This window comes from Balaenoptera ricei, chromosome 19 (genome assembly GCF_028023285.1).
Source record: "Balaenoptera ricei isolate mBalRic1 chromosome 19, mBalRic1.hap2, whole genome shotgun sequence".
In the NCBI taxonomy this organism is placed as follows: Eukaryota; Metazoa; Chordata; class Mammalia; order Artiodactyla; family Balaenopteridae; genus Balaenoptera; species Balaenoptera ricei.
In genome coordinates, this window is record NC_082657.1 from 737866 (window position 1) to 762374 (window position 24509).

The window sequence follows — 24509 nt, forward strand, 5'->3', positions numbered from 1 at the left end:
AGCAATTATACTCGAATAAAGATGTTAAAAAAAAAAAAAAAAGACGAAGCCTCCAGGGGCTTCCCTGGTGGCACAGTGGTTAAGAATCCACCTGCCAATGCAGGGGACACGGGTTCAAGCCCTGGTCTGGGAAGATCCCACATGCCGCGTAGCAACTAAGCCCGTGCGCCATAACTACTGAGTCTGCACTCTAGAGCCTGGGAGCCACAACTACTGAGCCCACGTGCCATAACTACTGAAGCCTGTGCGCCTAGAGCCCGTGCTCCGTAACAAGAGAAGCTACCACAATGAGAAGCCCGTGCACCGCAACAAAGAGTAGGCCCGCTCGCCGCAACTAGAGAAAGCCTGCGTGCAGCAACAAAGACCCGATGCAGCCAAAAATAAATTAATTAATTTTTTAAAAACTTAAAAAAAAAAAGAAATCTGGACTTGGTTCATCATTGGTTCCTTCTGAGGCCTTTCTCCTTGGCTTGTAGATAGTGATCTTCCTTTCTTCACATGGTCTTAATTCTGTGCGCATCTGTATCCTCATCTCCTGTTTTTATAAGGGCACCAGTCATATTGCATAAGGGTCCACACTAATTACCTCATTTTAACTTAATTATCTCTTTTTAAATTTTATTTATTTGGCTGCGTTGGGTCTTCATTGCTGCGCGCACGGGCTCTCTCTAGTTGTGGTGAGTGGGGGCTACTTTTTGTTGCGGTGAGCGGACTTCTCAGGGCTTCTCACTGCGGTGGCTTCTCTTGTTGCGGAGCATGGGCTCTAGGCATGGGGGCTTCAGTAGTTGTGGCATGCAGGCTCAGTAGTTGTGGCGCACGGGCTTAGTTGCTCTGCGGCATGCGGTATCTTCCCGGACCAGGGCTCAAACCTGTGTCTCCTGCATTGGCAGGCGTATTCTTAACCACTGCGCCACCAGGGAAGCCCAACATATGATTTTTTTTTTTTTTGGCTGCACCGTGTTTTAGTTGCGGCACGTGGGATCTTCATTTCTGGTGCGGAATATTCGTTGCAGCATGCGGGATCTTTAGTTGTGGCATGCGGGATTTTTAGTTGTGGCATGCGAACTCTTAGTTGCATGTTAGTTGCGGCATGTGGGATCTAGTTCCCTGACCAGGGATCGAACCCGTGCCCCCTGCATTGGGAGCACAGAGTCTTAGCCACTGGACCAACAGGGAAGCCCCCAATATAAGTATCAATAAGTATCAATCTTTGTTGATACTTATTGAATTCTAGTGTTGTTTAACTGTCTGAGACTCACTTCCTGGATGGCTCCTCATTACTGTTACATTATTGTAAATTTTAACTGAATTATTAAAAGGATATTCTAAGTTTGTTTCTGAAGCTTATTACAGTCAAGCCATTCAAGATGGCTGCTCTCTTGTTCTCTGTACACCCCCTGATTGACCAGTCCCTGCTTCACTCACACGGTTATCCAATCCTCTTAATTATAGGACTTAATCAGTAACTGCTTATGTGCTTGCCCCCCGCCTCAGCTGCTGGTTTCCCTGGTAACTGTTGAGGCAGCCTGACGTCAATTCCTCCTATAAATGGTAGCCTCCTTCTCCCCCAAGTAGCGAAGTTTGCTGCCATGTCCTACCTGCTGTCACAGTGGGGTGTTGCTCCAGGACCTTTTGCTTCAGTCTTGTAAGATCCCCTATCCAATAAACCATTGATATCTCTGTCACTGACTCTGGGCTGTCTCTTCAGTCTTGAGGCTGGGAAAGTACAGAGCTTGCAGACCTGCGGGGTGCAGCCCAACACACAGTAATCTATCTTTGGATGAAGGTTGAATGCCCTATGTCCTGCAACCAGGAGATTATGCATATTGAAAAAGACATCAGATAAAGGACTCTTCACAGCCACGTTGAAAGGGGCCACATCAGGCCACCTCTCCTGAATGCAAGTCTTTGTTTCTAACACTTGGCTTCAACTAACTGAGACCAGCACTACCAGACCAGGATGAGAAGACTACATTGGAAGTAGACAGCTGACCCAAAATGCTAGACCAGGCCTGTACACTAATTACTTTGTTAATTGCTCAGACTTCTGCTTATGAACCAAACTTATTTTTCTTGGGCTCAATAATATGCAAGTTTCAAAAATTCAATTCAATTGCTGGGTTTGTAACCAATTACCTATGTCCAGCACTTCTGGACTACCCCAGTGGATTTCACCTCTCCAGGGTTCAGACTGGCTAGCCCTTACGGATTTATCTTAGAAGAAATTCTAGTGCTAGTGCTAGAATTCTAGTGCTGTGTAAGCCACTCCCAATATCACTAAGTGGGACCCTGTAACATGGCCTATTAACGATAGCTGTTCTGGGACTTCCCTGGTGGCACAGTGCTTAAGAATCCGCCTGCCAATGCAGGGGACACGGGTTCGAGTCCTGGTCCAGGAAGATCCCACATGTCACGGAGCAACTAAGCCCGTGCGCCACAACTACTGAAGCCCATGCGCCTAGAGCCTGTGCTCTGCAACTAAGAGAAGCCATTGCAATGAGAAGCCTGTGCACCACAAAGAAGAGTGGCCCCCGCTCGCCGCAACCTGAGAAGGCCCGCAAGCAGCAACAAAGACGCAATGCAGCCAAAAATAAATACATGAATTTATTTTTAAAAGGAGTATTATCTAATTTTTAAAAAATGATACTTATTCTGAACCTGGACCCTAAATATTCCTTTTTGCGGGATGTTAAATATATTGGGTCGTTCCTAATGGGATCCAGTGGATTTATGGAACAAGTTTATGGCCTTGGCTCCTCCCGAGTTGGTTAGAAAGATGCACATTTGGTTTCCCTTGGGCTTAAAGTCATCTATGGGTAGCCTCAGAAACAGCCCCTGCCAACTTGCCTTTAATGTGGGCTCACTGGGTTCTATCAGTTTTCCAACATTATGATTATTTGGCCACAGTATTTATTCCTTCACTTAGAGTAGAAGATTTCATTATTCACATAGAGGCGTTAACAAAATTCGCCCAGCAAGACTTAAACGATAGTAATCAAGCCATTAGCTTGCTCAATCAAGCCATTAGCTTGCTCCATGATAAAAGTGATCCTACAGAATCGCATGGCCCTCTATATATCAACTGCTTCCCAAGGGGGAACTTGTGCTATGATCCATGATGAATGTTGTGTTTTTATAAAGTCTGATGAGTCTTTTTTTTTTTTTTTTTTTTGATGTGGACCATTTTTTTAAAAGTCTTGATTGAATTTGTCACAATATTGCTTGTTTTATATTTTGGTTTTTTGGCTGCAAGGCATGTGGGATCTTAGCTTCCTGATGAGGGATCGAACCCACACCCCCTGCATTGGAAGGTGAAGTCTTAACCACTGGACCGCCAGGGAAGTCCCTGATGAGTCTTCTAAGATAACCCATCTTATAATATATGAAGAATCAAATTTCCACTCTGATTGATCCCAGTTTAGGGGAAATACTAGGAAAATGGTTTGGTTCAGGAGGATCTTGGCTTAAATCTTTACTAATGATATTATTACTCCTATTGGCAATTTTAATTCCAATAATGCATTACAGTCAGGGTGAGGCAACAACCATACATAATGTCTGCCCATAAATTCCTTCATAAACCATGCTTTCACCTGCAAGCCTTCTATAGTATTACCATATTTCTGTAATTATATTGCCCTCTAAGTTTTTTGTTAGCTATTTAAGTTATAACAATACACTGATCATCAGGGCCTAGCAAATGTAAATTTTTTACTGCCCTCAGGTCTTTGTATTACCAATATCAATAAAAGTGAACTTGGGGTCCCACCTGGAGTTCATGAGACCCTGGCCTGCCTATTGCTCAGTCATAATCCTCCACATTTCCCTGGCTGGTTATAATCAGAACAGGTTCTGAAAAGATTAGATTCCTCCTTTTTATAATCTTAATACTTAAAAAATTAGTTAAGACTAGGATGAATTGAATTTGTCCCAGTTATTTGAACAGATTACTTTTTTTAACAGTGATCCATCACAATTTTAGTAGCCACTCCATCTATCTTCTTGTTAATGTCACTTTTAACGAACCACCTGAACATTTTTTTCTGATTCAATTCTGAGGTTTCTTTCATCTTACTTATATTGTTACCTTTCTTCTGAATAATCCTTACCTTTCTCCCCAGCACTAAGCCCCACTCAACAGAGCTGAACAAGGAGATCCATAACATCATGCCTCACATCACACTGTCTCCCATTTTGTTTTTGTTTTTGGCCATGCCGCGCAGCTTGTAGGAATTGACCCCGAGTCATCGGCAGTGAAAGCGCAGAGTCTTAACCACTGGACCGCCAGGGAATTCCCTGGTCTCCGGTTTTATCGTGGCGTCAATCAGCAGCTGGCTCAGAGGGATGGAGATAAAAGGTACAGTATCATTCTGAGTCATGGGGTGCCATCTACAGCTCTAATAGCCTCTAGCTGCTTCCTTGATGGCTAAATTTTTGCTAGAATAGGGGGTGGGAAGCAGCCAAGGAACCATATTCTTGGCTGACATCCCCTCAGTGTATTTTTTTTTTTAATTTATTTATTTGGCTGTGCGGGGTCTTCGTTGCAGCCTGCAGGATCTTTTTGTTTTTGTTTTTAGCTGCAGCATGCATACAGGATCTAGTTCCCTGACCAGGGATTGAACCTGCGCCCCCTGCACTGGGAGCCTGGAGTCTTTAACCACAGGACCCCCAGGGAAGTCCCCTTCAGTGTATTTCATTTGCAATCCATTTAGCAGGACCTACAGACTCCACGTCTCACGTATGTTTTTCCTCCTAGTCTTGAGTGCAGCACTTGTGCAAACTCAACCCAGGGATGCCCTGGAAACCAGCCTGTTAACAAAAATCCTTCCTCACCACCTTCTGTCTTTCTTTCTGCACAATAACCCCTTAGTCATTATTTGAATTAAAATAAGGGGTCATATCAAATATTCTATTCTTATCACCAAGTGCAAACCTTTCACAAGTATTTTTAAAAATTAATTTATTAATTAATTTATTTTTGGCTGCGTTGGGTCTTCGTTGCTGCACACAGGCTTTCTCTACTTGCAGCGAGCGGGGGCTACTCTTTGTTGCAGTGCGCAGGCTTCTCATTGTGACTTCTGTTGCGGGGCAGGGGCTCAGGCGCATAGGCTTCAGTAGTTGTGGCTCCCAGGCTCTAGGGCGCAGACTCAGTAGTTGTGGCGCATGGGCTCAGTTGCTCCGCGACATGTGGGATCTTCCTGGACCAGGGATCGAACCTGTGTCCCCTGCATTGGCAGGCAGATTCTTGACCATTGCGCCACCAGGGAAGTCCCCACAAGTATTATAATTGAAGATATTTGCAAGACTCCACAGAGCGGACTCCTATGCAGTTTTCTTAAAAGCAAAGCATGGGAGGGACTTCCCTGGTGACCCCCCGCTTCCACTGCAGGGGGCGCAGGTTCAATCCCTGGTTCGGGAACTAACATCCCACGTGCCGCACAGCGCGGACAAAAAAAAAAAAAAAGCAAAGCATGTGACATAGAAAGACAAAGAAAATGCGAGACTATATTGGGGGTCAGAGACCTCCAGGGAGTTTCCCAGACTCTTATTCACACAGTGCTGTGATTCACTTCCAAGTTAAGCCACAGACATCTGAGTGGTGAACTGTGGCTTGAGGAGAGCTCAAGTCAGAAGATACCAGCAGGGATTTTTTTTTAAACTTATTTATTTATGGCTGTGTTGGGTCTTCATTTCTGTGCGAGGGCTTTCTCTAGTTGTGGCAAGTGGGGGCCACTCTTCATCGCGGTGCGCGAGCCTTTCACTGTCGTGGCCTCTCTTGTTGCGGAGCACAGGCTCCAGACGCGCAGGCTCAGTAGTTGTGGCTCACGGGCCTAGTTGCTCCGTGGCATGCAGGATCCTCCCAGACCAGGGCCCGAACCCGTGTCTCCTGCATTAGCAGGCAAATTCTCAACCACTGCGCCACCAGGGAAGCCCAGCAGGGATTTTTATGCCCTTCTGGGAACAGTTGAGCCAGACTGCATAAACATTACCATTAGCAATCAAAGTGACCCTAGTGTTGTCACAGGATTTTTGGATATTAAACAACACAAAATAAATCCTGCTGTCCTTATCTTAGCAAAGGGTCAAAGCCAGATATTCAGAAGTCCCTAGAGATAAAGCTAGAACTTTTCCAGTCCAGTTTTAAACAAATTCTACCTTACATGAAACAAATGGACAATATATCAAAATTTGTGGGATGCTGCTGATATAGTACTACTTACAGGGAAACTTACAGAATAAATGACTACATTAGAAGGGGGTTCTCAAATAAATGACACAGTCCACCTTAAGAAAATAGAAAGGACAAGCTAAATCCTACAGGTAGCCGTATAATAAAGCTCTTTCAACGAGAGTCACCAAGAACACTGGATAAGTCACAAAACCCACATCTCTGGAATCCTAGATCTCCATTCTCTCAACCATTTTCCTGCCTGCACAGCAATAGCCTTGACTTGATTCACTGAATCTAAGGGAATCCACAAAATGTTTATAGATTGTCCTGCAAGTGATCTTGACCAGAGGAGAGATAATAGCTCTGGAGGTCCTGACAATTTCTGTACCATCTCATCCTACACAGCCATAGCATAGGAATATCTTAGCAGGTACCTCTAGCAGGTACATCCCTCTAGGGTGTTGTAATCTCTCCAACTACTTATTATTCACACCCAATGTTTCTGAACCATATGGTTTCCACCTGGCTCCTGTAGGTCTTCCAGCCAGTGACAACTGTCTACCGAATTCTGAACTCAGTCTCCTTGGCAGGTACCAGAGGCCAGCTGCCTCTTAATAATGCTTGGGAATACAAAACATTCTGTAGGAACAAGGGACCAACTGCTCCTCTTCATACTTACTTATGGACCCACAAATAAAACTAGCCTCCAGGCCACATGGTATGTCTCACAGAGCCCTGAAATCATTCCTAGAAGGTCTTGGGTAGCAATGCAAATTGGGCCAAAAGTGGACAGCTATTCTTTGCCATCATGCTGTCCTCTCTGAAGCACAGAAAACCAAGGATTCCCACAAAATCTGTTTATCATTTCATGCTGGTAGAACACAGTTGTGTCCTCAACACACTCCACACAATGAACAGAACCCTCAAGATTAAAGGCAGCTCAGAGTAAGGACTTTATTATTGTACAAACACGAGCAAATGTGGGGCACAGAGTTCCAGGGCTGCAGGACTTGGAGACTGTATACATCCACAATGAGACAAAGAAATCCACGAAGGTAAATCTCTGCAAGCTCCCTGGAGAGCCCATCTTAGGAGCTGATTCTTTCCACACCTAAACCAGTCAAAGGGTGAAAATGAGGCCCCCTGTAGGCCACTGAGGCCAGTCATGACTCCTTCCAGGGACTGGGGAGACGGCAGAGGTCTGCCTAACTAAGCTTGTAACTGACACACCCTGTAGGACTTTGCCAGATGGGAACAGCAGGATGCCTTCTACCACCGGGAAAGGCACTAGACAGTTTAGAAATGTGCAGCTCCTGAAAGCACCTCACGTGCGCGGCACTCATCAGGAATCTTCCTGTTGTGGATGTTCATATGTATGAGGTTTCACTTCTGACTGACGGCTCTCTCACAAAACCCACGTTCAGGGCTTCACTCTGGGGATAGTTGTTAGGTTGAACAAGGAGACAGCACATTCCCTGTACTCTAAAGCCTTTGTCCAGCATGGATTTCCTGTGCCGAATAAGGTTTGGCCTTTGGGTGAAGGCTTTCCCATGTCTGCTGCACTCACAAGCACTGCTAGGTATTCTCAAGTGTACAGTAAGTCGGGAGCATTGGCTAAAAGGCTTCCCACACTCACTGTACTCTCATGGCCTTTCTCCAGCATGAGTCCTCTGGTGGAGAACAAGTGTGTGTCTGAGTTGAACTCCTTCCCACGCTCCCTGCACTCAGAAGGCCTTTCTCCAGTGTGAACCTTCCAGTGCCGAATAAGGTTTGGCCTTTGGATGAAGGCTTTCCCACATCTGCTGCACTCGTAAGGCTTTTCTCCAGAGTGAACTTTCTGGTGCTGAACCAGTTTGGAGATGCAACTAAAGGCTTTCCCACATCTGCTGCATTCGTAATCACTGCTATGAATTCGCCAGTGTACGTTAAGGTGGGAGCTTTGGCTGAAGGACTTCCCGCACTCCCTGCACTCATAAGGCCTTTCTCCAGTGTGAGTCCTCCGGTGCAGAACCAGTGTGTGCCTGCGGTTGAACTCTTTCCCACACTCGCTGCACACGTAAGGCTTTGCTCCTGTGTGAACCTCCTGGTGTCGAATGAGGTTAGACTTGCTGCTAAAGAATTTTCCACAGTTACTGCACTGATAGAGCCTTTCACCTGTGTGAACTCGCCTGTGTTCAACAAGGCCAGAGACTTGTCTAAAGAACTTCCCACACTCACTGCACTCATAAGGCCTTTCTCCAGTGTGTACTGTCTGATGTTTAAAAAGGTCACAGCTTTGGCTAAAGAATTTCCCACATTGGCTGCACTCATAAGGCCTTTCTCCAGTGTGGATTCTCTGGTGCCTTGCAAGTGTGTCTTTCCGAGTGAACACTTTCCCACATTCACTGCATTTATGAAGCTTCTGTCCAGTGCTAAGGGCTCCCACAAGCTCAGTGCTCTTATGGGGCTTCATTCTATCATGAGAAACCTGGTGCTGAAGGCTACAGGTGGCTGGCAAGTCCACTCTGCCCTCACCGTGTATGTAGGTCTTCTCTGGCACATAGATTCTGCAGCTTTTCACAGTGTCCCTGCCCTCATCCCTCCTGAAGAATTTCTCTCCACTGTGCTGCTTGTGGTGCTGATGAAGGTCTGTGCTGAAACAGAACTGCTTCCCATTTGCCTCACATGTGTGTGGTTCCTGCCTGGCTTTCCCCCGTGGGTATTCAGTCAGGTGTAGGAGGTCTTTCAATATTGGGCCAGACATGTCACATGGGTGTGTCTTCAGACCTGCCACAGGAGTCCTGAACTGTGACACTCCTTCTAAATAAACACTCTGCTCAGAGGAAACAGCCTCAGTCTCCACTCCACACCAACAACCTGAAAGCAGAGAAGTGCCCAATGAGATGTATGTTGACTTTGAAGGAGGGGACAACCCCATCATAAATGTGTCTGACACACCGAGGATAAGTCCATGGGACTGTTTACAGGACAGAGAGGCAGGGACAGGTTGAGGAAGGGATTGCTATGCAGTGCGGGGCCTCTGAAGGTCACAGAATGGGGGAGGCCTCCTGAAGGCAAAGACATGAGGACAGAATGAGGACAGAATACAGCAAACAGCTTCCAGTAGGACGTTGGCTGTTGAGACAGGCGAGTGCTAGGCAGAAGGGCATGTCCAGGCCCAGGAAACTCCAATCACAAGCGAGCAGCTGGTGTTCAAAGATTACTGAAGGATATGTGCACATCTCGTGACACATTAAGTGCAGGCCAATGTTGCAGACGAATACAGAGTGAGCAGTAAGGAGGAATGGGTGCAAGGTGGATGCCAGGGGCTAGAAGTCAGACTAGAAATAAGTCACAGTGTCCAGAATGGAGAAGGACAGGTAGAAACTCTGTGTGGCCACAGGCCTTGAAATCAAACACAGGTGGAAACAGTCGATATCTCTGGATTTGACCCCAACCTTGACATCATGCCCTTCCTTGGTGTCCACTCACCAGGTCCAGGTCCCTTCTGAGCCTCTTTCTCTGTGGCTGGAGTCATATCCACCTGGGCAGGCATCCAGGGCTCTTCCCCTTGCTCCAGCTGTGTGACTAAATGTGATCTGGAGGATGCAATTCCTAAGGGAAACCCAGCACTGGTGAGTACTGGCTCAGAGCAACCCACCCTATGACAGACCACAAGTTAAAAAAAAAAATAAAATAAATAAATAAATAAATAAATAAATAAAAATTAAAAAAAAAATAAAAAAAATAATAATAATTATTACTGGGACTTCCCTGGCGGTCCAGTGGTTAAGACTCTGTGCTTCCACTGCAGGGGGCGCGGGTTCAATCCCTGGTCGGGGAACTAAGATCCTACATGCCACACTGCTCAGCCAAAATAATAATAATTATTATTACAAAAAGAACCATGAAGGAAGCATCCAAGGGTCTCCATAAGTAGTGACTATGTGAGTGCCTGTAACTCCTGGTATAATGGAGCCCCAGACAATGTCACCTGGAGGAAGGGGGCAGAACCTTGGGCACGGAGGTGTCATAATTCTAGACAGATTCACCAGCCTAGAAAGTGACCAAGACTAATGGGTTCCATTGGGAAAACCATGTCTTGTGACCCCCAAACCTTTGGCTGCGTGGCTTCGGGGATGCTTAGTAAGAAGTGAGGACATGCCATAGAGCATAGCCCTGGCAGCCATGGCACCTACTCCAGGAAACATAGCAAGAAAGCAGTGTGGGAAGGACAAAGCGGTCCCTGCGGGAAAGGAGAAAGGAGATGGAGTTGGTGTGAGGGTCTTACCCAGGGAGGCTAAAAGTGCAAAGTTCTCCAGCATCACATCCCGGTACAGGAGTCTTTGATCCTCATCAAGTAGCACCCATTCTTCCCAGGAGAAGTACACAAACACGTCCTCAGAGATGGCACAGCCCTGCAAAGATGGGGACAGCAAGGTCCATGAAAAGTGTCTCAAGTGAGTATCCCCACTCTACCTACCCACAACAATGTCCTGCTCACCCATGTCCCGAGAACCCCAAGTCAAATGAAGTACCAGGCATTGATACCATCGGTCCTTGCTCTCTCCTGACTACTCCCAGTGATCACTGTGTCAGCCCACAGAAACAACAAGCAGGTTGGGAGATAGATGCCATTTAAGCTCTGAGCCTAGCCCAGTTCCCCTGGGGAACCCCATAGCATACTTCCTGGACATACTTCCTAAACCTGGGTTCACTCTTTTCACTTAAGCCCCCAACAACAGGGTCCTAGGACAATCAGTTTACACTCCCTCCTCTCCTGCACATCACTCTTTGGACCATGCCTCCCTCATATCTTCAGCTACCTACAACCAACTTTCTGGCCCACACCACAGACATCACCCTGGACTCCCCAGATGTCACTCTGCACACAGCATGGAGAGAACACTTGGCAATACAATCAGGATGCTATCTTGTTCCAAACCTCCAGTGGCCCCCACTGCCAAAGCCTCTATTCCTGCTTTAAAGCCCTCCCAATCTGGCCCTTTTCCTTTCTTCAAATCACAGGCACCCAGAACCACATGCACACCTCAGTTACTCTGAGCCCGCTTCCATTTCTCAGTTGTACACTGTATTAAGTTTCCTATTACTGCTGTAACAAATCACTAGTAGCTCGGTGGCTTAAATCAACTCAAATTTATCATCTTACATCTAGAGGTTGTAAGTCCAAAATGGGCTTCACTAGGCTGAAAATCAAATTGTCAGCAGGATTGGGACTTCCCTGGTGGCACAGTGGTTAAGAATCCACCTTCCAATGCAGGGGGCCTGGGTTCGATCCCTGGTCAGGGAACTAGATCCCACATGCATGCCACAACTAAGGAGCCAGCGAGCCACAACTAAGGAGCCCGCCTGCCGAAACTAAGACCAAAAAAAAAAAAAAAAAGATGTCAGCAGGATTATATTCCTTCTGGCAGGTCCACAGAAGAATCTGTTTCCTTAGCTTTTCTAGCTTCTTTTTTTTTTTTTTTTTTCTAGTTTCTTAAAAACCTCCTGCATCCTTGAGTCCTTGCCCCTTCCTCCATTTGCAAAGTCAGTAACTATCATTCTGACATCTATTTCATTCCTCAAATCTCCTTCTTTGACTCTGATCCTCCTGTGATTACACTGGGTCCACAGGATAACTCAGGATAAACTGTCCATCTCAAGATCATTAGCTTAATCACACATATAAAGTCCCTGTTGTGGGACTTCCCTGGTGGTGCAGTGGTTAAGACTTCACGCTCCCAATTCAGGGGGCCTGGGTTCGATCCCTGGTCAGGGAACTAGATCCCACATGCATTCCGCAACCAAGAGTTTGCATGCCACAACTAATGAGCCAGTGAGCTGCAACTAAGAAGCCAGTGAGCCTCAACTAAGGAGCCTGCCTGCTGCAACTAAGACCCAGCACAACCAAATAAATAAATAAACATATAAAAAAAAAAAAGTCCCTGTTGCCATGTGAGATAACATATCCAAAGCTTCCAGGGATTAGAAAATGGACATCTTTGGGAGGTCATTAAGCTGCTTATCACATACATGTTGTCCCCATACCAGTCACAACTTTCCTACACCTAATTATCTGAAAATTAACTTTACAACAGATTTCCCCATTTCAGTGGCTGGCATTTCCATCCTTCCAGCAGCTAAACCCAAAGCTTTGGGTCATCTCTCCCTTACTGCCTTCTCTCACAATCCACTTCAGAAAATAAAATCAGCTCTAGTAAAGTAACAGCATGAGAACACAACCTCTTGTGCCACCTTCACAGCAATCACTCTGGTACAGCCCATCAATGCTCATTTAGACTACTGCAGTAGTCTCCTCCCTGATTTCCCTGTGGTGTGACCATATATAAAAATAAAATTCTCACCTATAACCTCTGCAGCAACTGAACCAAAATGGTCAGAACTCTCATAAAAACTGCCTTCTTGGGACTTCCCTGGTGGCGCAGTGGTTAAGAATCCTCCTGCCAATGCAGGGGACACAGGTTCGAGCCCTGGTCCGGGAAGGTCCCACATGCCGCAGAGCAACTAAGCCTGTGCGCCACAACTACTGAGCCTGTGCTCTAGAGCCCGCATGCCACAACTACTGAAGCCCGTGCCCCTAGAGCCCATGCCCCGCAACAAGAGAAGCCACCGCCATGAGAAGCCCGCGCACCGCAACGAAGAGCGGCCCCCGCTCGCCGCAACTAGAGAAAGCCCATGCACAGCAACAAAGACCCAACGGAGCCAAAAAATAAATAAGTATATAAATTTATTTTTAAAAAAAAACAAAAAACTGCCCTCTTCCCTTTTACACCCACTCCCAACTTAGGAGCCAATCAGCTTTCCCCCTCCCCTGCCCTCGAGCCTCAGCTAAAGGCAAGTGATGGTGCCCAACTCCCTTGCTATTAGCAAGCTCTGAATAAATGTGAATAATTTCCACACCTACCATCACTCCGTCTCCACCATCACTCTAGCCCTTCACTGTCTGTTCTCTCTGCTGCCAGAGGAAGCCTGCTGAGACTCTGCTCCACATTCCCCATGGCTCCCATCACCCTCAGAATAGAGGCCAAGACCCTCAGCTGGCCATTTCAGGCCTGAAACCTGTCCCCATGTTGTCTCCCCCAGAAAGGAAAGAGACTAATGGTTTGTTGGACACTCACAGCTCAGCTTCAACTCCAAGCATCTGAACATGCCTGGGATGCCTTTCATCCCTCATCTCTCTGGGTTCTACAGGAACCTCTCCATGTAACGATGGCTTAGACTGAGCCTGCCTCCTCAGAGCCTGCAGACACAATTGCTGGGACAGGGGAAAGCAAAGACACATAATCCCACATATTGGGAAGGTGAGGGCTCAGCTATCAGCTTGGCCACTGTCACTGGAGCCTGTGGGCAAAAGGGGTGGGAACAGCCCATATCACACCAGTGGATGGAGGTGCTATTCCCGTCTCCAGGATTCTACACTCCCAGAAACGAGATGGGGCGCCGGAAGCTCTGCCCCAAAGTGAAGTGCTCACAGAAAAAGGCCCCTCTCTTGGGACATGATTGGCAAAGAGCTGACACCTTGTGGCACTGAGAATTCTGGGTACTGCAGTCCCCACCTCGACACCAGGTGCTGAGGGGAAGCCCGTGGTCAGAAGGTGGAAGGCAAAGGAATCATTTATTGAGCGCCTACTGTCTTAGCTTGCCAGTTGCTCCCAAGCCTCAGGCTGCATCTCACACCTCAGAGTCTCTGTAACTGGATGAGGTTGGTACCAAACCCGAGTTCGGCTGCTCGCCACTCGAAAAGCCAATACTCGACAAACAAGTGTTTGTGGAAAAGGAAAATTGCTTTATTCAGGAGGCCAGCAATCTGGGAAGCTGGTGGACTAATGTCCTAAGACCATCTCCAAGTTGCTGGTTAGGAGACAAAGGTTTTAAAGGCCATGTGAGGGAGGGGCTGCAGGGTGCATGATCCGCTTGTGCTCAATTCTCAGATTGGTTGGCATCAAGGTGAAGTTTCGAGCATCATCAATCTTCTGGTTTCAACCGGTCTGGGGTCTACGTGCTTGCGGTCAGCAGTTTTCCTCCGGTGGGGGTCGGCTTCGTATAAAATCTCCAGTGGGCGCTTCATATCCTAAGCGTGATACAACGCTGGCTGTTTTGGAGGTTCACAGCCTGCAAATCCCAGCCTCATCCCTCCGAATTTGGGACCCAAGGCCAGCAGTTTCACCTCCATGTTGTGAAATGTAAAATGAAGATAAAACCTCCTTTGCAGACCTCTGTGAAATTGTTTAAATATTCCTCAAACATAAACGTCCATTCACCAAAACAGCAGAAAAAAATAGTGCCCATACCTTGGTGAGGTTAAGTATCAAGTGCTTAAACCAGTGCAAGGTGCACGATTAATGCTGAATACATGGTCCTCATCATCACAAACCTGGGCTCTCAGGTACCCATGTGGTAGGAGGTGAGTCAAGGCTGCCTACTTGCAGAGTTATGGGCAGCGTCTGTCAAAATTCACATACACATACCCTGAACCTACGAGTAGCCTTAACAGGAATGATTTAAAATTTTACAGGATGGCAGTGTACAATCTGTGCCATTTAAAATTATTTCAAGAAAAAAATAATCACACATACAGAGTGACGTTATCAATTTCAGGTAGCCAGTTGCACTAGGGATATGTTCTAGACAAGATGATTCAAGATTTACAGTTTAAGGGGCTTCCCTGGTGGCGCAGTAGTTAAGAATCCACCTGCCAATGCAGGGGGCACAGGTTCGAGCCCTGGTCCGGGAAGATCCCACATGCTGTGGAGCAACTAAGCCCGTGCGCCACAACTACTGAGCCTGCACTCTAGAGCCCGCGAGCCACAACTACTGAGCCCACAAGCCACAACTACTGAGCCCACAAGCCACAGCTACTGAGCCCACAAGCCACAACTACTGAAGCCAGTGCGCCTAGAGCCCATGCTCCACAACAAGAGAAGCCACCGCAATGAGAAGCCCACGCACCGCAACGAAGAGTAGCCCCCGCTCGCCGCAACTAGAGAAAGCCCGTGCACAGCAATGAAGACCCAACGCAGCCAAAAATAAAATAAATAAATTAAAAAAAAAAAAAAAAAAAAAGATTTACAGTTTAAGAAATATTTTCCCGGGACTTCCCTGGTGGTCCAGTGGTAAAGAATCCGCCTTACAATGCAGGGGATGAGGCTTCGATCCCTGGTCAGGGAACTAAGATCCCACATGCTGCAGGGCAACTAAGCCCATGCGCCACAACTACTGAGCTCGTGTACCTCAACTAGAGAGCCTGCATGCCACAAACTACAGAGCCCACACGCTCTGTAACCCGCGTGCCACAACTACAGAGCCTGCGCACCACAATTAGAGAGAAGCCCGCGTGCCGCAATGAAAGATCCCATATACCACAACTAAGACCCGACGTAGCCAAAAATAAATAAATAAATAATCTGAAAAAAAAAACAAATTTTTCCCTCAGGAGTAAGTACAGCCTAGGGTTGTAGCATAATTCTTCTATATCTTACTTTCAAATTCAAAATCTTTGAACTTGCATTAGAACCAATCATGTCGTGTTTGGCTTCAAATTCAATGCAATCTAGCACATGGTGTCCAGTGTCTGACTTCATGGGCTGAGCTCTAGGGGGAGGCTTACCTGGGTTTGCAGCTGGTAACCCCATTACTGATTATAGTACCTTAGGCAGAAAGCCTCACTTCTCCAAGCTTCAGTCCCCTCATTTCTGAAATGGGGAAATAACACTATTCACAGCACATGGTTTTGGGGATTATTACCTGGGAAATTACATGACATCTTCTGGTCATTCTTCCAACAGTGCTGCAAACCCTTCACAATGGAGGACAGAAAATGACTCCTGACCATCCACATTCTCTTGACTTGATTCAGAGGATTTCAGGTGCTCAATTCCTCCAGGAACCAGAACCTCACCCCCACCAGACCCTCCCTCCCCCAACTATCCTCAGGTAAACTGGCTCCAGGTGCATCTGTGTAGTAAGTGGAAGCTCAGCCTGAATTCCCATGACTCAAGCTTACCAGATTCAGTCTCCAACAGGATTCCACCACTTGATACTGGGGTCCAAAGTGAGCACTAAACCCTGGGAAGAGGGAAAAAGTGCAGTCACTGAATTCTATGGAAAAGATTGCTCCATTTGTTTAGGTCATCTTTAATTTCCCTCAGCAGAAGTGTTTTTGTAGATTTCAACTAAACTTTGAAGTTTTCAGTAATACTGAAAAAATAACTTTGTAGTTTTCAATAAAATACTTAGGAATGAATATAATGAAAGAACATGTACATGTTTCATTATATTCATTCCTAAGTATTTTTTTAATGCTATAGGTTTGTAAATTTTGATCAATTTTTGCTTTCTGTGTATTGTCAACATATAGAAGACAGTTCATTTACATCTATATCCCTACCACACACATGTGTATTTATACATAAAGAGAAAGAGAACTGTACACAGCACTTTGCTACATTCAGTTATGCTAGTGAGTCTTCTGCATCAATTGATATGATGTGATTTTTCTGCTTTTTTTTTTCTTTAGCCTGTTAATATGTTGGATAACATTCTTTGCTCTTCTAATATTAAACAAACCTGGCACCACTGAAAGAAATCTCTCTTGGTCATGGTATATAATTCTTTTTACACACTGCTGAATTTTATTTGCTAATACTATCTTAATGATATTTATGTCTATTTTCATGAGGATAGTTCTAAAATTTTCAGATGTCTTACAATTTTCTTTACATTCTATTTTTTTTAATTAATTGATTTTATTTATTTATTTTTGGCTGTGTTGGGTCTTCGTTGCCATGCGCAGGTTTTCTCTAGTTGTGGCGAGAGGGGGCTACTCTTCGTTGTGATGCGCAGGCGTCTCACTGCAGTGGCTTCGCTTGTTGTGGAGCACGGGCTCTAGGTGCGTGGGCTTCAGCAGTTGCAGTACACGGGCACAGTAATTGTGGCTCACGCGCTCTAGAGCACAGGATCAGTAGTTGTGGCGCACAGACTTACCTGCTCTGCGGCATGTGGCAGGCGGATTCTTAACCACTGCAGCAGCAGGGAAGCCCATCTTTACATTCTATTATGTGTTCTGTAAAGACAGTTGTATTTGGTATGCAGTTCTAAGATATCAGTGTGTTTGTATATCTTGTCATATGCCTGATAATCACCTTGATTCCTTCTTCCATTGATTGCTCCTATTTTGGTCATTTAGGTTGGAGTTGTATTTGTTGTTCTAACTAATGCGATTTCCTTCTATGCCCTGTGTGTTCATCCCTTGGCAGTTTTAGACATTGGAGATATAGTCTTTCACTCTTTAAATTTTGGCTGTCATGGGCTTTACAGAATAGAAGCCTGAAATTCTAAAAGAAATATATTCATTAATTTTCGACACAATATATTTTGCTTGTTACTGATACATTTAAATTGTTCTTGTGACTTCCTTGGCAGTCCAGTGGTTAAGACTCCATGCTTCCAACACAGGGTACACAGGTTCAATCCCACATGCTGCATGGCGTGGCCAAAAAAAAGTTTAAAAAAATTATTCTTGCCTGTTTCACTAAAATATGCTCCTAATTTATCTTCTATTGGTTTCCTTATTTCTTTTACTCTTTGATACTTAACAGTTCTTTAAAATTTAAATGTCTGTGGATTTTCTAGGATATTTTAAAATTTCTAATTTAGTTTTGCTTTATTTAGAGAATATATTCTACACTGCTTCAATTTTAAAGCTTACTGAAAATTATTTTATGTCCCTAGCATTTGGTTTATCTTGGAGGAATGTACCATGCGTACCTGAAAAGAATGTGTATTCTGCTATAGACTGGAGTAATGTTTTATACATATCTACTGAATCAAGTTAGCTGATGATGTTGGTCATGTCTTGTATATCCTTACGGTTTTCCTGCCTATTCTATTAATTATTGAAAGAATTTTGAAAGCCTATTCTCAGGCACAAATACATTTAGCATATTCATTCATTCATTCATTTATGGCAACACCACGCGGCTTGTGGGATCTTTGTTCCCTGACCAGGGATACAACCTGTGCCGCCTGCAGTAGAAGCACAGAGTCCTAACCATTGGACCGCCAGGTAATCCCCCATTTATCATTTTAAAATCTTCTTGATTTAAATTACTTGTTTAATAAGATGTCCCTATGTTATCTTTGGTAATATTATTTTTCCTGAAGTTGATTTCTTCTTATATTAATATAACCTCTCCAACCCTCTTTTTAAAATTTATTTATTTATTTATTTATTTATTTATTTATGGCTGCATTGGGTCTTCGTTGCTGCATGCGGGCTTTCTCTAGTTGTGGTGAGCAGGGGCTACTCTTCATTGTGGTGTGCAGGCTTCCCATTGCGGTGGCCTCTCTTGTTGCGGAGCACAGGCTGTAGGTGCATGGGCTTCAGTAGTTGTGGCTCACAGGCTCTAGAGCTCAGGCTCAGTAGTTGTGGCGCATGGTCATAGCTGCTCCGTGGCATATGGGAACTTCCCGCACCAAGGTTCGAACCCGTGTCCCCTGCATTGACAGGCAGATTCTTAACCACTGTGCCACCAGGGAAGTCCACCTCTCCAACCCTCTTATGGTTAATATTCATGTCTTATTTCATTCCATTCCTTTTAGCATATACTTATGTTTGTAATTAAGGATCATTTACTATAGGTTGCATGGAGTTTGCCCATGCATTTAATACAGTCTGACAATCACTCCCTATAATTTAAATATATGAGATAGTTAAAGCAAAAAAACTGAAAAAAAAATTGTGGGTACAAATGTATAACTTACTCGCTCTTATCTATCTTCTTAGAAAGGGATAAATCAGACAAAGAATAAGCATATAAATGATATTAATAATAAAACATTCAGAAGATACACATTCATCTTGATTTTACACTGTTGAACATTTGAAAAATTACATTCACTAAGGGAAAAATGAAGCCACAACACAGATCACAAGTTTTATGAATTCTCTATGAATATATGTATATTTGTTTACTAGAGCAGTGTAATAATATGACTTATATCAAGAAATACGTATTTGGTCTTTTAATTTTTAATTTTTAAAATAAATGTATTTATTTATTTTTGGCTACGTTGGGACTTTGTTGCTGTGCGCGGGCTTTCTCTAGTTGCGGCAAGTGGGGGCTACTCTTTGTTGTGGTGCACGGACTTCTCATTGCAGTGGCTTCTCTTGTTGTGGAGCACGGGCTTCAGCAGTTGTGGCTCACGGGCTCTAGAGAGCAGGCTCAGTAGTTGTGGCGCACGGGCTTTGTTGCTCCGCGGCATGTGGGATCTTCCCGGACCAGGGCTCGAACCCGTGTCCCCTGCACTGGCAGGCGGATTCTTAACCACTGTGCCACTAGGGAAGTCCCTGCATTTGGTCTTTGTCCAGGTTTTGGGCACAGAACTCCTAAAACCTTAGGTATTTCCTAAGTGAGACGAGCAATAAAAATGCCCTTATGAGGTTACTTTGGGAAAGCACAAAAGGATGGCGGGGCTGGTTTCCAGCAGAACCAACCACATGATTAGAGGGTTGGAACTTTCAGTCGTACCCCCTGACCTCTGAGGGGGTAGAGCGGTTGGAGCCTGAGTTCAATCGCCAATGGTCAAGGATGTAATCAATCATGCCTATGAAATGAAGCCTCCATAAAAACCCAAAAGAATAGGGTTCAGAGAGCTTCCAAGTTGACGAACATATGGAGATGCAGGAAGAGCAATGTGCATGGGAACTCTGCACCTTTTCCCCATACCTTTCCCTGTATGCATCTCTTCCATGTGGCTGTTCCTGGGTTATATCTTTTTATAATAAACTGGTAATCTAGTTAGTAAAATGTTTCTCTGAGTTCTCTGAGCCACTCTAAGAAAACTGATTGAACCCAAAAGGGAGGCTGTTGGAACCTCCAATCAGTTCAGAAGCCCAGGTGAAAACATGGACTTAACGACTGGTGTCTGAAAGGGTGTGTGTGGGGTGGGGGGAGTCTTATGGGACTGAGACCTTAACCTGTGGGATCTGATGCTACCTCTGGGTAAACAGTGTCAGAATTGACTTGAATTATAGGACACTCAGCTGGCGTGAGAGAATTGCTTATTGGTGTAAGAAAACTCACCCATACACAATGGAATTGGTGAGACCATAATCTTTAGCAGCCTTTCTCAAATGGGGTTCCATGAGAGAATCTGTTCCCACAGAAAATGATTTCAGTGGATACTGTCTTAAATACCCCAAGGAAAGTACATGCCTAAGACCAGTCTAAATGCATAGAAGAATAATCAGTTCACTACCTACAATGAATTCCTTGGGAAAGTAATGCTTAATTCTCTCATAAAATCTCTCTCATAAATTCTCTCATAAAATTGGATAGAGTATACAAAGGGAGAATAATATAGGAATTTCAATAACACAAACTGTTTTTCCTGGCTGTTTTGTAGCTCATAAAGAAAATCAGAATAATATCACCCCAAAATATGCCTCTTTGACATAAAAATTATTTTGAGCTGAAGGCAGTGAGAAACAGCAAACACAGAAAAAGCTCCCCTTTTTCTACCTAAAGGCAAGATATAAATTCTCCTTTTATTGGAGACAGATTTTCAGCCCAGAGACTGGCACCAAAGGAATCTGCAATCAAATCACACAATATTAGGTTCCTCTCCCGTATTTACCTTCTCAGTTTGCTGCCCTTGGAAGCCTAAAACTGCTTTTCTTCGTTCTGTCATTTCTCTACAAATTTACTCTTCTTTTTCGAAGATACTAATATAAACTAGAATTCTAAACCACCAATTCCAGTTACTTTTGGTTTAGGTTTCTCCCATGTGTTGTGTGCTGCACATATTAATATACTGTTTTTCTCATTAGTCTGTTTTTTTCTTAAAGAGACCCATCTGAAAACCTAAGATTGGCAGAGATAGAGTTTTGCCTCTCCTACGCTCATTAAAATTACAAATAGTATACAGAAGTGTGGGCAGAAACATTTCCTGTGTTGGGACAATTTATGTTAGAGGAATTCTTTGGTAGGAACTTCCTGTGAGGCAAGAAGCCTGTCCTCCTTGGAACATTTAGTCAAAAACAAGGAGAGGGACTTCCAGTGGCTACGACTGCGCTCCCAGTGCAAGGGGCCTGGGTTCGAACCCTGGTCAGGGAACTATATCCCACAAGCCGCAACGAAGATTGAAGATCCCGCCGCAACTAAGACCCAGCACAGCCAAATAAATAAATAAATAAATAACAAAGAAAAAACACAAGGAGGCACCCCAATGTTCACTGCAGCACTATTCACAATAGCCAGGACATGGAAGCAACCTAAATGTTCATCAACAGAGGAATGCATAAAGCTGTGGTACATATATACAATGCATTACTCAGCCATAAAAAGGAACGAAATTGGGCTATTTGTAGAGACGTGGATGGACCTAGAGACTGTCATACAGAGTGAAGTAAGTCAGAAAGAGAAAAACAAATATTGTATATTAACATATATATGTGGAATCTAGAAAAATAGTATAGATGATCTTATTTGCAAGGCAGAAATAGAGACACAGACTTAGAGAACAAACGTATGGACACCAAGGGGGGAAAGGGGTGGTGGTGGGATGAATTGGGAGATTGGGATTGACATATATACACTATCGATACTATGTATAAAATAGATAACTAATGAGAACCTGCTGTATAGCTCAGGGAACTCTACTCAGTGCTCTGCAGTGACCTAAATGGGAAGGAAATCCAAAAAAGGGGGGACATATGTCTACATATAGCTGATTCACTTTGTTGTACAGTAGAAACTAACACAACACTGTAAAGCAACTACACTCCAATAAAAATTAATTAAACACACACACACACACACACACACACACACACACACACACACACAGGCTGGGACAATCTATCATATGGCATTTGAGGGATTTTGTGGCTTTGGCAAGACTGAGTAAAGTGGAATCACTCCTGGCACTGGAGGAGCTTTTCAGTGTGTGTTTCTCTTAGAACAGGTTGTTCAAAAGCAAGGGTAACTGTCATCAGACAGTAATTTTACGACACCCCATCTTCTGCTGCCAGACCAGGTTCCTTGTGCCCTACAAAGCATTCTCCTCATGCAGACACTGGACAAACAGAATGCCCCTCCTTTGTGGAGGGAAGTCTCAGAAATGCCCACCCTTTCCGCCCCCCCCCCGCCTCCATCCACAGCCCTCCTCTCTCACCCCAAAGACCATTTGAAATAACATACTTAAGATTGCTACCCATGGGACCTCCCTGGTGGCGCAGTGGTTAAGAATCAGCCTGCCAATGCAGGGGACACATGTTCAATCCCTGGTCTGGGAAGAGCCCACATGCTGCAGAGCAACTAAGCCCGTGTGCCACAACTACTGAGCCTGCACGCTAGAGCCCACGAGCCACAACTACTGAAGCCCGTGCGCCTAAAGCCTGTGCTGCGCAACAAGAGAAGCCACCACAGTGAGAAGCCCGCGCACCGCGACAAAGAGTAGTCCCCACTCGCCACAACCAGAGAAAGCCCATGCGCAGCAACGAAGACCCAACGCAGGCAAAAATTTTAAAAATAAATAAATTTATATAAAAAAAAGACTGCTACCCCTAAATCTGATCTCCAGGCCTTGACCTAGTCCAGACCATTCTCTACACCCTGTGGACATCTCCAACCCAGCCCCTTCTCCAGAACGCCAGACCTTCCAGTCCAGCTGCTCATGTGACACCTCCACTCTGGACATCTCAGAATCAACCATGTCCACTCTGAAACCTGCTCCCTAGTTTGACTTCCTGATTTCCATTTTCAAAATGTCCATGAAAACAAAAAAACAAAAAAATTTAAAACTTGGTTTTTTACTTACTATCAATCACAGCCTCATCTGATGCAGGAGGAAATGTTGGCGGTGGTATCTTTAAAATATATCCAGAACCTGATCACTTCTTCCCCCTCTCCTGGCACTCAAGTCCATCCACCGTCAAAACATTCCTTGAAGCCGCTGCAGTAGCCTCTTTACCAATCTCCACGCATCCATCCTCACATTCCCTGCCCCAACCTAATCTATTTCGCCCAGCGCAAAATGTGGGATACTTTTAAAATCTCCACTCAGATCAAGTACTCCTTCTATTCGAAACTCTTATGGCTCCCAGAACCCTCAGAATGAAAGTACAACTCCTCAACCCAGGTGTGACTCCTCACATCCTGCTCAGTGCTGACACGACCCGGATCCCCGATCTCCCCAATGCCTCTGGCTCAGTCCGACCTCCAAGCCTTTGCACCTGTCGGTCCCTCTGCCTGTCCCCCTCTCACACGCGCCACCGCACTGTCAGAAACAGGGACCCCACAATCCCGGACACCGGGCCTGGGCTGCAGGCACAGGAGCAGGCGCCCCGCACTCGTCGCTTTAGTGTCTGGTGGGGTGGAGGAGGAGCGTGTACCTGAGGGGGGTCCCTCAGCGCGGCCGCCGCCATCGGAGTCTGTGGGCGGAGTGCGCCGGGAGAGGCAGGCATCCGGGTTGAGGACGTGGATACCGCGGTCCCAAGCCCCGCCCCGGCGGCGGGGTCACCGCAGGCGTCGCCACCGCCGAACCTCGTCTCGCCTCCGAGCGGCGGGGACAACGCCTCCTCACGCGTCTTCCCAATTCCTCCACCCTCGGTCCAGACCAAGCATTCAAGAGCCCCGTAGCGCGTAGATCCTCACAACAACCGACAAAATGTCTGGTTGCGCCTAAGATGCCGGAAGTCCCGCTCCGATGTCTTCCGCACGCACGGAAACGCCCCTCTCCCGGGCCTTCATTGGACGTGTGGCGCAGAGCCTTCTGGGTAATATAGTTCTTGGTGAGCCATCGGCCTAGGGACAGGTTCAGGGCCTGGGCCTGGGCTCCTGGGGAAAGGCAGGGTACCACAAGAAGGGGTTTGTAAGTGGCACCCCTAATTCCCGAGGATGGGGCGGGGCTTAGCTCCTCTTCAAGGGCCCGCACGCAGATTCCGTGGATTGCTGTCTGCACTAATTAAAGAAATGTTTGGAGTCATATTATTTCAGATAATCCGGAAAGCTGCAAAACCAAAAGGACACACCACACCAAGTTTCTCTCGTCCATTCATACCTGAGAGCTAGTAACCATTACCTTGTTGCCTTTTAAATACATTCTAGGGACTTCCCTGGTGGTCCAGTGGGTAAGACTCCACGCTCCCAATGCAGGGGCCCTGTGTTCCATCCCTGGTCGGGGAACTAGATCCCACATGCACGCCACAACTAAAGAGCCCGCATGCTGCAACTAAGACCCGGCGCAGCCAAAATAAATAAATAAATAAAATTTTAATGTTAAAAAAAAATACATTTGGACTGAAGCTTTAGGTTCAGTGTTGTTACTTTCA

General features: G+C 45.5%; 1 protein-coding gene and 1 long non-coding RNA gene across 2 annotated transcripts; both read right to left on the reverse strand.

Annotated features, from left to right (window-relative positions):
* Window positions 1-7101: 7101 nt before the first annotated feature.
* Window positions 7102-17468, reverse strand: ZNF671 (zinc finger protein 671). Its single transcript, XM_059905170.1, is given in 6 exon segments — window positions 7102-7871; window positions 7874-9028; window positions 9644-9766; window positions 10443-10569; window positions 16179-16240; window positions 17159-17468. Coding segments are annotated over 6 exon segments (1581 nt in total). The 5' UTR covers window positions 17217-17468; the 3' UTR covers window positions 7102-7815.
* Window positions 17469-18374: 906 nt separating this feature from the next.
* Window positions 18375-23902, reverse strand: LOC132353765 (uncharacterized). Its single transcript, XR_009499086.1, has 2 exons — window positions 23571-23902; window positions 18375-18670 (listed from the first exon to the last, which is right to left on the reverse strand). It is a non-coding gene; the product is annotated as an uncharacterized LOC132353765 (long non-coding RNA).
* Window positions 23903-24509: the final 607 nt, after the last annotated feature.